This window comes from Melanotaenia boesemani, chromosome 12 (genome assembly GCF_017639745.1).
Source record: "Melanotaenia boesemani isolate fMelBoe1 chromosome 12, fMelBoe1.pri, whole genome shotgun sequence".
NCBI classification, from domain to species: Eukaryota; Metazoa; Chordata; class Actinopteri; order Atheriniformes; family Melanotaeniidae; genus Melanotaenia; species Melanotaenia boesemani.
The window spans coordinates 24,490,231-24,506,074 of record NC_055693.1 but is presented as its reverse complement, the minus strand read 5'-3'; the positions used below and the strand labels follow the sequence as shown (position 1 = coordinate 24,506,074).

Here is a 15,844-nt window from a genome sequence, read left to right as displayed (position 1 = left end):
GGACGGTCCACTGGTTTAAAGGAAGGAGTGATACCCTCCAATTTTAATTTACCTGACCTTTCATTGCAAAGTTAGTGTCATGACAATTTCTCATGTAATCCTAATATTTCACTAACACAACAGAGTCCTCTCTAAATGATTATAAAATACACTATTAGAAATGATTCCTTTTGAATGAACCCTTCAGTACTTCAAATTTCTCTGGTCTTAAATTCTATATTTATTGTATTTTCTTTGACATTTTGTTAAAAAAACGTCTGTTTTATATTGGTAATGTGTTCTCTGGTGCCTTTATCAGCTTCATTACTTGTTGGTTTGTCACATCAGAGGTAAATGTGGGTTTCTTTATTTTGTATCAAAATGACAGAAGGAACAGATGTAACTTTAACTGAGATACTTCATTTTGGGCTTATTTTGGTAAATGTTTAATTTAGGAAATCCTCATTTTTTAATGAGTGTTTGTTTTACATTTTATTATATTTTTTTACTCATTCCTTTATTTTATTTTTTTAAATGTTTTATAATATCATTATAAATATAACTCCATATATGAGCATCACCATTATTATTTCTCTGAGGATTGTAGAAAAAATACAATATGCATGTGGGTGTGTGTCTGACAATGTGTAAGTTTATGATATAAAAAAAAAATGATGATAATAATAACAATGATCTGTTGTATTATAAATATGTGTGACTTTTCTAATAAACCAAACCGATGGAAAATCGGTTGAAAATTCAGCTAGTTATGGTAATTTTAATTGTTGATAGACCTCTGCCTCTGTTGACTAGTGCAGTAAGCAGTAAGCTTACCCCAGCCCAAGTTGGCGGCCGCGTTGACGCATCATTCCAATGGACAGCAGCATCAGAGGCAACATCTATGTGTATATATCTATGGATTTACAGTTTACAATTACTCCAGTACTTTGCTTAGTGTTTCTCAATCCAGGTCCTGGGGACCCACTGCGCTGTATGTCTTAGGTGTGTTTTTGCTCCAACACACTACTTGCAAGGAGTGTACGCACTATACGAGTATGATACACACACTTAAAGCTCTCAGGAAGTCAGGGGACTTGCAGCTTGCATCACCACACAGAACCAACGTTCGTTATTTACATAAATGCACATAAGGATCAGTATGTTGGCATTTACATCTCTGGCAGGAAGGCTTTACTTACTCTCACTGCTTCAGCTGTAGGAATGAGAGAGATACCATCTTATCAGATCCTGGGTCAGATGTTAGACAGGGTAATCTTGAGGAAATATAAATTCATGTGTCAGTGAGTCACCGTTAGAATGCATCTGAAGGGATCAAACAAAGAAAATATTATTTTCATCTCGTTTCACTCATTTCTCTTTCTTTCAACAACAATGAGCCGATCAGTGTTGGATAACTGAGGAAAGGTTGTTGCCACCAGCTCGCTAAACAGGTTCTGTTCTTTCTAAATCATGAAAACAAAACAAGACAGGGTTAGTAGCTCATGTCATGTCATCATAGCATGCAGGTACTTCGTTGCAGTGAGTGTGCATGTGCTCGTTCATGTAAACATGTGTGTTTATGTATGTGTTCCAGCTGTGAACTAGTCTTATGTGTATGAAATGTCTAGAAATGAAGCTTTCTTCTGTTTACTTTTTAGCACTTTCTTTCCATAAAAGATGTAGATCTGTTTAACTTCAATGTAGGGTTTTGAATCAAATCATTGATTATTTGTGGTATGAAATCAGAACAATCTCACCATCATTGTGTTAACTGGTCACATGACTGCTTCCATCTCCGAGTCAGCTCTGCTGTGGATCAGTCAGATAGCAAACTGCCTCGTTGATATCATGGCCAATGACCATTTTCACCACATGGATGTTCTCCTTCTCTCTGGTCAGTAGAACCGGATGGTTTTCCAACCTCAGGCCCCCAGCACCCACCTCTATGTTCGCCCCTGCAGAGCCCAGCAGCCACGCCACCTCGGAGCTGGTTGCAGAGCTCTTGTTCTGGTTTGTCCTCTGAATAAACGCATGATCAGGAGCGTTGTGGAGGATGGTGTTACACGCCCATCAAACATCTGGTTTCAGTCTCTTTGAAACTAGAAGCAGAGGAACTCTCTGGTGGTAATTGCTGGAGATTCTTCTGTCTTTGTTTCTTCTCTTGAATCATATAGAGCATCAGGTGGAGCAGGTAGGGGTGGGTATCAGTGTCAGTTCATAGGACATGATGGTGATAGAATGTTATATATATATATATATATATATATATATATATATATATATATATATATATATATATCTCAGTGGGTCTCTGCTGACTTTTATCCTGACGGGAGAACTGAGTCGGGTCAGGTGTGCAGCCTGTGAGCTTCAGGAGAGGGTGTCTCAGACAGAGTCAGAGGGAGGAGGAAAAGAAGAAAAAGGAAAATAGCTCTGCAAAGCTAAACCTTTCAACACAAGAAGAACACAGAGCATTACTTCATGTATATAATTTTACTTGCAAGGAGTGTATGCACCATACAAGTATGATACACACACTAAGTTGTTTCACACATTACAAAGCATTTATAGGGGAGGTTGATGAAGTCCTTCCCCTGTACATGAAAAGGTACAGAGTTACAAAATTTCAGGATTTACAGGCTTCAGTGTTTTCTGCTAAGATAAGATACAGGAAGTCAGGGGCACAGTGATCTTCTTATCGTGGTTCGGTCTTGGTTCCCGAGCACACACATTGAGAAAGAATGCAGCTGAATACATATTCTACTTCTTAATGATTAAAATGCAAACTGGTACAAAGTAGATACAAAATTATTTTCTAAAACTAATAAATGATTAGTTCAAAGTATAATGAATAATTATCAATCATGATCAAGTATAATGAAAATAATGATAATCCTTTCGATTTTCCTTACACTTATAAAACATGCAGGGCTGCGCGTCCTGAGGACCTGGATTGAGAAACACTGACTTAGCTGCATGTGTGCTGATAAGAACCAGAGGATAGGCACACTTTACACCAGTTTTAAAATCACCATATTTGCTCCCCATGTGTTATAGGTTTGATTTTAAGGTTCTTTTAGTAGTTGATAAAGATTTTCATTGTTTTGTGCCTTTTCATTTATCAGAGCTGCTTTAATTAACCCATAAGTACCCGACGTGACATATATGTTACATACAGTTTCTGAGACATTTTGCTTCAATTTATGGTATAAACTTTGCTCAAAATCCTGTTGAACGCAATCTGATACTTGTCTTTTGTCCCCTAATAGATACCCAGAATCAGAAAACCACATTATAATATTTTTTATGTATCACATGGTAATAAATGGCAGATATCCAGCCCATAAAAATGTTAATTTTTGTGTTACATTTTGTTAGAGAGCCAAATAAAAACCTCATATTAACAAAATTGGACTTTTCTTACCATTTTTTCATGGGTCAGGCCTTAATGGGTTAAACTCAATAAATAAATAATTGACACAAACATACTGTAGTGAAACACACTGAAACTTCACAGCAGTGTTTATATCAGTCACATCATGACAGTATTTACTGAGATTTTTTCTTGGCATTACTCTTTCTGAAACACTTGCGGATGAAAAACAAGAAACATTTCATTGTCACCCACAAAACAGTCATTATAACAAAGACTAAAAAGCCGATGACATCCAGGCTATGGTACTGAATCCAGTTCAAGTCATGTGCAGCAACCCTCAGATGTGTGGCTCCTTTGTGTCTCATGACAAACTCGGTCCAGAAAACAGCCAGGTCCACGGGCTGGACGGGGACATCTAGATGTGTCTGGGACAACTCCACCATCCGTTCTTTGTAACTGAGAAAGAGCCGTAAGTTGTTATGTAGATGTGGCATCATGTTATTAATGTCATTTCCACACTGACCCTAAAATACATGAATTTGCTGCTGTTTAATGATCTCCAAATACAGACCTGTGCAGATGTCAGGTTGCTATCAACTGGGAATAACTCTATAAAAACTATTACCAAAATATTATTGTTGATTAATTTGCAAAATGAAAAGTGAGGCAACTGAGGTAATCAAATCCCCACTGGTGTGACTACCTCTTGCCTTTAAACAAGCATATATAACTGCTAAATCAAACTCAACAACATGACCCTGAAAAATCCCTGACTTTGACCAAGTACCAGTATACCTAGAAGAATCAATACTGGTCTGAAGGCAAAAGGCAGTCATGCCAATCACGAAAAAATTTTCACACATGCCTAAAACTTTTGCACAGTGCTGTATATTTCAGTGATTGGGATTAATCAGTATTGAGTTGTTTTACCTTTTATCCTGGATCATTTTCTTCAGAGCAGACGTCAGTGTTTCACTTGTCATTTCAAATACACTGAGTTCCTCTGCCACACCACGGGCCACCATGTGCTTTACATTGTCTCCCTGGTCCCCAAAAAGTGGAAACATCAACATGGGCACACCATTACAGATACCTTCATAGAGACCATGGGAACCTCCATGAGTCATGAAGACTTTAGCATTGGGATGGGCTGGGGAAGACAGACACAGAAATAAGTTACATGTTTAATCCACAAATTACACTATAAAAAAGAAAATTATGTCAACTTAGAAAAGTAAGACAGCTAGCTGCTAAGCTTTTTGGGGAAAACTCAACTTGGAGGTTGCGGTGATGTGTGAACGTATATTAGGAAGGTAACACAATGTAAAATCTTAAATTTAAGTTAGAATAATTATTCAGGTCTACTCACATCTTTGAGCTGAAACAACTCATCTTGTTAATTTGAAAAATATATTAAAATATATGTTTACAAGTTGCCTCAATCTAACAATGTGAATTTGTCTAACTTAATATTTCAACAGGTCCAACCCACCTAGGAGATCGTTCTGAGGTAACCATTTCATAACTTTGACATTCTTGGGAACATTGTTAGGTAGATCACCAGTGTATCTCCACACAACCTGTAACAAAAAGTCATAGCAAATCATGACTGCTGAACTTTGGCATTTTTACAGCAAGACAGAGGACAAAGTGCAGCAACTAAACCTGATCAGATCTTTGTTATGTATGGCAAAGGTGAAAATATCTGGAAAAGAAAAGAACATGGGTGCTGCAGGACAGAGCTCGTCTGGTGTCATTGGTCTACTGAAATAGACTGAGGCAGACTGACAGACTTTTATTTTTAGTGACATCTTTCTTTGTTTTTAACAATTTATTGATTTTAGCGATTGTATGTTCTCATTTTCATATATTTTTTTTAGTGTCTGAAGGTTTTTTTGTACGTATGAGCAGCCGGTGTTAAAAATTAATTCCTTCATGATTAATAAATTAAACCTTATTTTATCTTATCTTTTTGACAGAAAAAAAGATTAACTGGTGGCCACATGTTACTAATGCATGACCATGAGCTGTAATCCCGTGAATCCCATGAAGTCATGGCCATAGATTACTAATGCAAGATAACAATATAATTAACTTTTAGCCATGCTGTAGTGAAGCATATAGTAAGGTGCAATTATTATTTATTTTACCTCTATTTATAGTTTTTTAAACAAGCTTACTGGGTTCATCTAGCTGAATAGTTTAACTACAAAACAACTTGCTTAGACAGGTCACCAGATACACCATTCAACTCCACAGAAACATTGTTCACCAAAAACGACATATCCTACAGTCTGCCTACACTATAACATAGAGAGACATGTGATGGTTGGTTACAATGATATCCTGTCAATGTGCTGTGATTTATCTCAACTGATTTTACACAGATCACAACATTATTGATAACAACAGGACATTTTTAGGTAAGAGACACTGTAGATGGGTGCTGAAGATGCACAGTTTGAAAAAAAGAGGTACAGACATTGGGTAAGTTATTTATGCATTAGTAACTCATTGCCACACATAGTAATGCAGGCCATGATTCATTTACTTATTTTTTTTCTGTCTGTCTGCCCTTTTTGTATATGCTACAATAAAATTATTTAGTTATTTATTTAGTTAATTATCATGCTTATGAAGTCGTAATGTTATTTCTATCGTAGGGCTCTTATCATTGAACTAATTCTTTTGATAGGACGTTGTGTCATGACTTTGTGGTCCTGTGAAAAAATTAGTATCATGTTGAAAAATGCAAATAACAATAAAAGAACCTTGAACCATAAGCAGTGTTTTATCTGATTTGTATAAAATCCAGTGGAGTAAAAATCAGCTGACTGTAATAATTTCATGTGAAATGATGTACTGAGGTTATCATTACCCTTTGAGGAATTTGACGAAATGCATCAAAGAACAGTTTAGCTTTCTCCACAGGCATTTTAGACAGCATTGACCCCAGTGTGAAGACGATGAAGCCATGATCTCCCGAGCCATCCACAAACTCTTGAAGGTCCTGCAGGGAGGAAGAAAAAATATATAAAAATTTGCTCCATAAATTTAAGACAAATGCTTATATGGCCTTTGTATGAGAAACAATGTTAACATTTTAAACATTAGCTGTTACATCAATCTATTTATAAAAGTTGCATTTCTCATTGCAAGCAAATAAGCAACCAACCAAGAGCAGCTCTGAATCAACTACAAATATTTTATACAAATTAAATTTTTTTAACCATTGCCATGATTTTTGATAACACGTGTTTCTTTGAAAACATATTACAAACACACTGAAGGGTGAAGGTTTTCTGGGTTTAAAGGATTGCTTTAATCAGACTTAATTCAAACATTAAATTATTTTAAGGTTTATGCATATTTCCCTTGTATACATTTATTGACATACTCACCGCTGGTAGAGGAGCTTTCTTTGCACAGTTGATCCCACCAATTAAAACCATATTTGGTAAGAGAGGTCTGGGCCATTCAAGCACAAAGTCATATCTGAGAAGCCAGATAGCTCCATGGCTTATAAGTTCTGTATAAGTCATGCCGTTTCCAAAACGTCGGTTGGCCAGATCATCAAAGTGTTGATATGTCATTTTGCACAGGTAGATTTCCAAAATATGCATTAACATGTTTTTCACTCTCTGTGGGAAGGTCATGTTGTCTGGATTACCAGAGAATTGCACAGGAACGTAAGAAGGAGGAGAAGGGCACTGGTTAGCTTTAATATCCAATCCACATGGAAGTCCACGCAGGAAATAAACAGTTGGAATTGAGAAGAGTTTAGCCAGGACAGAGCCGCAAGGAAGGAAGGGGTCTGTAAGCATGACATCAAATCCCTCTCCCCTCAGTCGTCCCATTAAAGGCTCGTTGTCCAGCAAAGCTTCACAACCTACCACCTGGAGTGAAGTAAAGTTCACCAAACCTTGCAAACTGACGAACAGATCTGTGATTCCGGGTGTGTGGCTGAACACTTCTTCTCTGAGCTGTTTGAATTTGGCATCCAGGTCAGCTTGGGTATACGGCACTTTGTAGATCTCAGTCTTGTAGCTGTCTGAGCCTTTGATCAATAGACTGCTTTCAGGCACCAGAACGGTAACCTCATGTCCCCTGCGGCTGAGTTCCTTCGCCAGTATCTTCATGCTGAGCCAGTGGCTTCCATCCACAGGCATAACCAGCACCTTCCCTCCCTGAACGGGTTCCAGACTGAGGCAGCATATCCAAGCCAGCAGTCCCACTGCAGGTAACCACACCCTGCCACTCATTACCTCTTTCTACACAGCAAGCTGTCCTGTGGGAGAACTGGTGGTGCGTGTTTTTAAGAGGAGGCTTTGTGTGTGAGTGTGCTCAACATCTGTGAGATGTGTAGGTTGCATTTTAAAGTGGAGAGGTCTCAGCATTCAGACTTTGTCTCTAGTTAATCATTCTTTAATGTGACTTGCTAATTTCTTGTTGCCGTTTAAACTCAAGTGAAATTGCTATCTGTTTGAAAGATAGTGTTTTATTGCATCAGTCCTGACTGTACAATGGTAAATGACAGCAGTCATTTACTTGTTAGTCATGACATGTATATACCTCCTGCCTAATAGTGAAAATTTATATTTAAAAGTTCAATAAGTTCAAATTCATGTACACACAAACATGAAAAAGATTAGTTTTACTAAGTTAAAAAAAAAAAAAAAGCAGTGCAAGCAAATGTGCCAAAGCACTTCACAACATTACCGGAGAAAGAGCTGTTTCAAAGATTGTTCAATGGTAAGAGCTCTCACGTAGTTACACATGCAATATGACAAAGATCATTGTGTTACAGACGTCTCACACTGATTAGATTTCAAAACCCCGAACATTTTAACTGTTTTTAGCATGAAATTACATTTACTAATTATTAACTACGAACTCCGTTTTACCTTTTTTAAATGTAAACTACTCACAATATGAGCTGATTGCAGTCTTTGACCTAAAGGCATCACATCTTTTATGTTGCCATGGTTTTTAAGTCATTTCAATCACTAGCAGCCGGTGCTGAGTTAAGATTTGACTTCTGTGTTTCAGTCACCGGTTGGTGGCAGTAATGCACCACTATAAAATTGTTTATGCAAGGCCCCAAAACAGACCAAATTACGAGCGTAAATGATGTAGTAGACGGATGAGCATCCATACATCTGCATATCTGGTTTCTGTTTTAAGCATAAATAGGCCTTCCACTACTTAATGAAGTTCACTTAACCGAGTTCACCATCAAGGCCAAGAACTACACAGATTTAGAAAAAAAGAAGAAAAAAAAAAAACAAAAAACGTTTTTTAGACAAAGAACACTTCACTACATGTTTGGTCCTAGCATTTAGTTAATCATATTTAATCTTTTTTTTTTTTATTAAGTATTACAACTGATGAGTTATGAAACATAATAAACACTCCAGGAGTAATGTTCTAAAGTGAAATCAAGTTCTTTATTCTTCTGTTTCTACAGTCCACTAGGTAGAGCTTCAGACAATCACATGTTGGAAAACTTGTCTGCTCAGTCCCCATTAAGATATCTTTGGTCCATTTGTCAGAATTTATGATATGTATAACAACTTGTCTTACCCTCACCTCTAGTCAAGTGGAAAGATAAAGCTGATTGTACCTTACAGATTGATGTATAATATAGATTACAAAGGTGACCTCTTTGGGAAATAATGCCTTTGTTGGAACATAAACAGTTTAATAAACACATGCTGTGCAGTTAGATAAGCAGTGAAACTGACAATGTTTTTTGTTTGTTTTTTGTTTGTTTTTTTCCCCCTCTTATTTATTATCTGTAAAAGAGCACTTACAGTGTCAGAAATATAGAAAATACAATCACACTTCCTTGCAGCTGTGCATCTGAACATCTCTCACTGTTCCAGCGTAAAGTAGTTTTAGACTGTAATACTGATCCTCTTCTGTTTGCTACCAACATAAGTTTTGTCTTCATTTAAATGTAGAAAATTCTCCCTCATTCAGGTGTCTATTTGCTTTATTGGGCTGCAATCATCTGGTGACAAAGACACAAAAAGTTGTGTATCATCTGCATAACGTTGATAATTAATGTTAAAGTTCTGTAACTCTGGCCTTCTAAATAGGAACTGAACCAATTTAGGACCGCTCCTGATAGTCCAAAACAGTTTTCCAGCCTGTGCCACAGGATTCTGTGAGCTACAGTATCAAATGCAGTGCTGAGATCCAGCAGAACCAGGACTGATACTTGACCAGAAACCAATATTCAACCTTATGTCATTTAACACTTTGGCCTAAAATTTGAAAGAACGGTAGGATCCTGGTTATTCGCTTTTAAAAGGGTTTGCACAGCAGCATGTTTCAAAGCAGCTGGAACACAATGCAAAATAAGAGAGAAATTAACAAAATTAACAATCCAGGGACCTACGGCACACAATACCTCCTTCAGGTGTCTGGGTGGAATAGATTCACCAGGACAGTATGAAGGCCTCAGATATTTCGGATATCTGACAGATAGTCACAGGTTCAAAATGTTCAAACACAGCAGAAGACACAGTCAGCACAGTAGGATCCTGTCAGCAAAATGAGGGTGAGCATCTGACAGCACTTACTTTTTCAATAAAAATTTTTAAAAAATCTTTTACACAGTACAACAGATGGAGTCAGAGGAGAGGAATCATACTGATTTGAAAGAGAGTTTAAGGAATTAAAAAGAATTTGAGGCTTACTGATATTCACAGACAATAAGTTAGAAAAAAGCTGGGTCTTGGAATTCTTTACAGCAGCCTGATATTCAGTTAAAGCATTTTTTAAAATCTCTAAAGACACATAACGCCTGTCCTTCTTCCATTTCATCTCAGCACTCCGAGTGATGTGTCTGAGAGCACGGGTGTGTTCAATGAGCCACGGCTCTACAGCTGGTTTGCAGCATAAAATCTTGAGAGGGGCAATGGTGTCTAAGATGCCAGAACACAGAGAGTTGAACTCCTCCAAGAGTCTATCCACATATCCACAGAGGGAATCGTCGACTTAGTAAAAGCAGCAGACAAAAGCACTGCCATCTGTGCAGTGATAAGGCATCTTGAGCGGACCGAGGCGCACGAACAAGACCCAGATTTAACAAGATCAAATTTAAACAAAACACGCTGATGATCAGAGATTACCACATCACAAATTTCCTGTATATCACCATGCACATCCAAAGTGAGGACCAAATCCAGTATATGACCTTTTCATGTGTTGGTTCCTTTACCAACTTAAGCAAGTTAAAAGAGCTGATCAGGCTCATGAAGTCTTTAGCTAGTGGCTTGGTCTCACAACAGACATGGATGTTATAATCTCCAACAATCAGGATTCGATCGTATTCGAACCTAATTGATGAGATAAAGTCCGCAAAGTCCTGAAGGAAGCGATTATTAAATCTGGGCGACCGATTGATCACAACACAGAGCAGCAGAGACTCACATTTGATCTCCACCAGCTGAACTTCAAAGCTGGAAAAGCTATGCACTAATAGCACTACTACTAAAAAAGCACTACTTCTAGCACTACATTACACCATCTGTGTTAAACTGGACTCACAGCAATCTGAGTACCACTTAATTATGATGTCCCATCTTGTTTGAATTCTTGTTTGTGTTATTCTTACTCTCAGATGTAAGTCGCTTTGGATAAAAGTGTCTGCTAAATGACTGTAGAATAGAATAGATATAGCAATAAACATATATGTGAGGTTCACCAAGTATCAGTTTTAGGCCCAAAACTTCTATTTTGTTTTTTCTCAGGAGGCACGGCATTGAATCTTACAGCTATGCTGATGATGCAGTGTTTTACATTGCCAGTTTTCTTGATGACCTGGTCGTAGATGACAAGATTTTAAATTATATTTTAGATATAGAGTCATGAATTGCAGAGAACTTCTTACAGCTCAACTAAGACAAAACCAAACTTTTAATTATTTGTCCTGAAGGCAAGAGACAGATCATTTTACCCAAACTGCAGAATTTAAACTTTCTCTGTGCGCCAAAAACCTGAGTTGTCTTTTTAACTCTGAGTTGGATTTTATTCCACACATTAGAAATGTAACAAAAACAGAATTTTATCATCACAAAAACATGGCCACACTCCACCCTTTTCTCTTTCTTGCCAGCCCAGCCTGGAGGCACTGATGCATGTTTTTGTCTCCAGTAGACAGATTTACAGTTTAAAGTTTACAATTACTCCATTACTTAGATGCACGTGTGCTGATAAGTACCAGAGGACAGGCACACTTTACACCAGTGTTTAGGTTTGATTTTAAGGTTTTTTAGTAGTTATTAAAAGTCTTCATAGTCTTGAGCCTACTTATTTATCAGAGCTGCTTTAATTAAACTGAATAAATAAATAATTGACACAAACATACTGTAGTGAAACACACTGAAACTTTACAGCAGTGTTTATATCATTCACATCATGACAGTATTTACTGAGATTTTTTCTTGGCATTACTTTTTCTGAAACACTTGTGGATGAAAAACAAGAAACATTTCATTGTCACCCACAAAACAGTCATTATAACAAAGACTAAAAAGCCGATGACATCCAGGCTATGGTACTGAATCCAGTTCAAGTCATGTGCAGCAACCCTCAGATGTGTGGCTCCTTTGTGTCTCATGACAAACTCAGTCCAGAAAACAGCCAGGTCCATGGGCTGGACAGGGCGGTCTAGATGTGTCTGGGACAACTCCACCATCCGTTCTTTGTAACTGAGAAAGAGCAGTATGTTGTTATGTAGACATTAGATAGCATCATGTTAGTGATATCATTTCCACACTGATACTAAACTACATGACGTTGCTGCTGTTTAATGATCTCCAAATACAGACCTGTGCAAATGTCACGATGGCAATACCTCTAAGAAAATTATTACAAAATTATTATTTTTAATTAATTTGCGAAATGAAAAGTGAGGCAACTGAGGTAATCAAATTCCTACTGGTGTGACTACCTTTTGTCTTTAAACAAGCGTCTGTTATTCTCAGCACACTTGAAAATATCAGTGATGTTAAAAAAAACAAACAAAAACAAAACAACTAAAGTTTCCATCTCAGACATTACAATGATGCCAAGCAGCTCTACAATTTATAAAACTGTAAGAACTGAAGAGCGCAAAAATGACAGTAGACACTATATATACTGATATGTCAACACCGTATATATATTTCCTGTTTGGTTGATTTGGTTGTTGTTTTAAAGATTACAAATTAGATAATTTGCACAGCTGTTTTTGTTTCAGCTAATAACTGTGTTTCAACATGCATGTGAAAATGATGAAAGTTAAAACCTGTTTGGTATAACTGCTAAATCAAACTCAACGCCGTGACCCTGAAAAATCCCTGACTTTGACCAAGTACCAGTATACCTAGAAGAATCAATACTGGTCTGGAGGCAAAAGGCAGTCATGCCAATCACGCAAATATTTTCACACCTGCCTAAAACTTTTGCACAGTGCTGTATATTTCAGTGATTGGGATTAATCAGTATTGAGTTGTTTTACCTTTTATCCTGGATGATTTTCTTCAGAGCAGATGCCAGTGTTTCACTTGTCACGTCAAATACACTGAGTTCCTCTGCCACACCACGGGCCACCATGTGCTTTACATTGTCTCCCTGGTCCCCAAAAAGTGGAAACATCAACATGGGCACACCATTACAGATACCTTCATAGATACCATGGGAACCTCCATGAGTCATGAAGACTTTAGCATTGGGATGGCCTGGGGAACACAGAAACAGGAAACAGTTACATGTTTAATCCACAATTTACACTGTAAAAAATGAAAATTATGTCAACTTAAGAAAGTAAGACAGCCAGCTGCTAAGCTTTACTTGGAGGTTGTGGTGATGTGTGAACGTATAGAAAGGTAACGCAATGTAAAATCTTAAATTTAAGTTAGAATAGCTATTCAGGTCTTCTCATATCTTTGAGCTGAAACAACTCATCTTGTTATTTTGAAAAATCTCAAAATGTATGTTTACAAGTTGCCTCAATCTAGTGTGAATAAATATGAACTGTTTTCCCAAGTTTGTCTTACTTAGTATTTTAACTTCATTTAAGCTGACACATTTATCCTTTTTGTGCATTGGGTTCTCTGAAAAATGCTTTGCAGTTGGTTGCCATACATTTTTTTTTTCAGTTTTCTCACCGTTCATTTGAGTACCAACTATAATTTATTTCTTTTTTATAGTGTGATGTTTTTGTTTTTTTTTAGAATGTCCAATAACCTATAATGAATTTTATATTCAATGAGAATCTATACCCACCTAGGAGATCGTTCTGAGGTAACCATTTCATAACTTTGACATTCTTGGGAACATTGTTAGGTAGATCACCAGTGTATCTCCACACAACCTGTAACAAAAAGTCATAGCAAATCATGACTGCTGAACTTTGGCATTTTTACAGCAAGACAGAGGACAAAGTGCAGCAACTAAACCTGATCAGATCTTTGTTATGTATGGCAAAGGTGAAAATATCTGGAAAAGAAAAGAACATGGGTGCTGCAGTACAGAGCTCGCCTGGTGTCATTGGTCTATAGCAGTGGTCCCCAACCCTGGTCCTCAAGGCCCACTATCCTGCAGGTCTTCGATGTCTCCCTGTTGCAGCACACCTGATTCAAATGAATGGCTCATTAGCAGATTTGTGCAGAGCTTGTCACAGAACCATTTAATTTGAATCAGGTGTGTTGCAGCAGGGAGCCATCTAAGATCTTCAGGATATTGGGCCTTGAGGACCAGGGTTGGGGACCTCTGGTCTATAGAAATAGACTAAGGCAGACTGACAGACTTTTCTCATTTTCATATATTTTTTTTTATTGTGTGAAGGTTTTTTTGTATGTATGCGCAGCCGGTGTTAAGAATTTCCTCCATGGTTAATAAATTAAACCTTATTTTATCTTATCTTTTTGACAGAAAAAAAGATAAGATAAAATAAGGTGGCCACATGTTACTGATGCATGGAGTCATGGCCATAGATCACTAATGCAAGATAACAGTATAATTAACTTGTGGCCATGCTGTAGCAAACCCTTTGGTAAGGTGAAATTATTATTTATTTGACCTCTATTTTATTGATGCAATAAATTATAGTTTTTTAAACAAGCTTACTGGGTTCATCTAGCTGAATAGTTTAAGTACAAAACAACTTTTTTAGACAGAACACCAGGTACACCATTCTATTGAATGCACATTACACACTTCTACCCTGCTGTGCTACTATGTTTTAACATTCTGTTCTTTTTGTATACGCTGCAGTGAAATTATTTATTTAGTTATTTATTCAGTTAATTATCATGCTTATGAAGTCATGTTATTTTTATCATAGGGCTCTTATCACGGAACTAATTTCTTTGATAGGACGTTGTGTCATGACTTTGTGGTCCTGTGAAAAAATTAGTGTCATGTTAAAAAATGCAAATAACAATAAAAGAACATTGAACCATAAATAGTGTTTTATCTGATTTGTATAAAATCCAGTGGAATAAAAGTCAGCTTATTGCAATAATCTCATGTAAAATGATGTACTGAGGTTATCATTACCCTCTGAGGAATTTGACGAAATGCATCAAAGAACAGTTTAGCTTTCTCCACAGGCATTTTAGACAGCATTGACCCCAGTGTGAAGACGATGAAGCCATGATCTCCCGAGCCATCCACAAACTCTTGTAGTTCCTGCAGGGAGGAAGAAAAAATATATAAAAATTTGCTCCATAAATTTAAGACAAATGCTTATATGGACTTTGTATGAGATACGACGTTAACATTTTAAACATTAGCTGTTACATCAATCTATTTACAAAAGTTGCATTTCCCATTGCAAGCAATTAAGCAACTAACAACAAGCAGATTTGAATCTCCTTCAAATATTTTATACAGATGCTTTTTTTTCAAACCATTGCCATGATTTTTGATAACATGTGTTTCTTTGAAAACATATTACAAACACACTGACGGGTGAAGGTTTTCTGTGTTTCAGAAAACTTAAAGTTTAAAGGTTTGCTTTAATCAGACTTAATTCAAACATTAAATTATTTTAAGGTTTATACATATTTCCCTTGTATACATTTATTTACATGCTCACCGCTGGTAGAGGAGCTTTCTTTGCACAGTTGATCCCACCAATTAAAACCATATTTGGTAAGAGAGGTCTGGGCCATTCAAGCACAAAGTCATATCTGAGAAGCCAGATAGCTCCATGGCTTATAAGTTCTGTATAAGTCATGCCGTTTCCAAAACGTTTGTTGGCCAGATCATCAAAGTGTTGATACAATACTTTGCAAAGGTAGGATTCCAAAATGTGCATAAACATGTTTTTCACTCTCTGTGGGAAGGTCATGTTGTCTGTATTACCGGAGAATTGCACAGGAACATAAGAAGGAGGAGACGGGCACTGGTTAGCTCTAATGTCCAATCCACATGGAAGTCCACGCAGGAAATAAACAGCTGGAATTGAGAAGAGTTTAGCCAGGACAGAGC

General features: G+C 37.1%; 2 protein-coding genes across 2 annotated transcripts in view; both read right to left on the bottom strand.

Moving 5' to 3' along the window:
* Window positions 1–3,483: 3,483 nt before the first annotated feature.
* LOC121649984 (UDP-glucuronosyltransferase-like) lies at window positions 3,484–7,632 on the bottom strand. Its single transcript, XM_042001164.1, has 5 exons — window positions 6,757–7,632; window positions 6,234–6,365; window positions 4,848–4,935; window positions 4,286–4,505; window positions 3,484–3,811 (listed from the first exon to the last, which is right to left on the bottom strand). Exons 1-5 carry the CDS (start codon window positions 7,615–7,617, stop codon window positions 3,529–3,531), a joined length of 1,584 nt encoding a protein of 527 aa, XP_041857098.1. The 5' UTR covers window positions 7,618–7,632; the 3' UTR covers window positions 3,484–3,528.
* A 3,853-nt stretch (window positions 7,633–11,485) lies between these two features.
* LOC121649985 (UDP-glucuronosyltransferase-like) overlaps window positions 11,486–15,844 on the bottom strand; it is a 4,825-nt gene continuing 466 nt past the window's right edge. Inside the window, exons 1-5 of the mRNA XM_042001166.1 lie at window positions 15,450–15,844; window positions 14,909–15,040; window positions 13,634–13,721; window positions 12,867–13,086; window positions 11,486–12,075 (exon numbers count right to left, since the gene is read on the bottom strand). The exon at window positions 15,450–15,844 is cut by the window's right edge and continues 466 nt beyond it. Of these exons, the coding sequence (XP_041857100.1) occupies window positions 11,793–12,075; window positions 12,867–13,086; window positions 13,634–13,721; window positions 14,909–15,040; window positions 15,450–15,844 (1,118 nt within the window). The 3' untranslated portion in view covers window positions 11,486–11,792. The remainder of the gene's footprint in view (window positions 12,076–12,866; window positions 13,087–13,633; window positions 13,722–14,908; window positions 15,041–15,449) is intronic.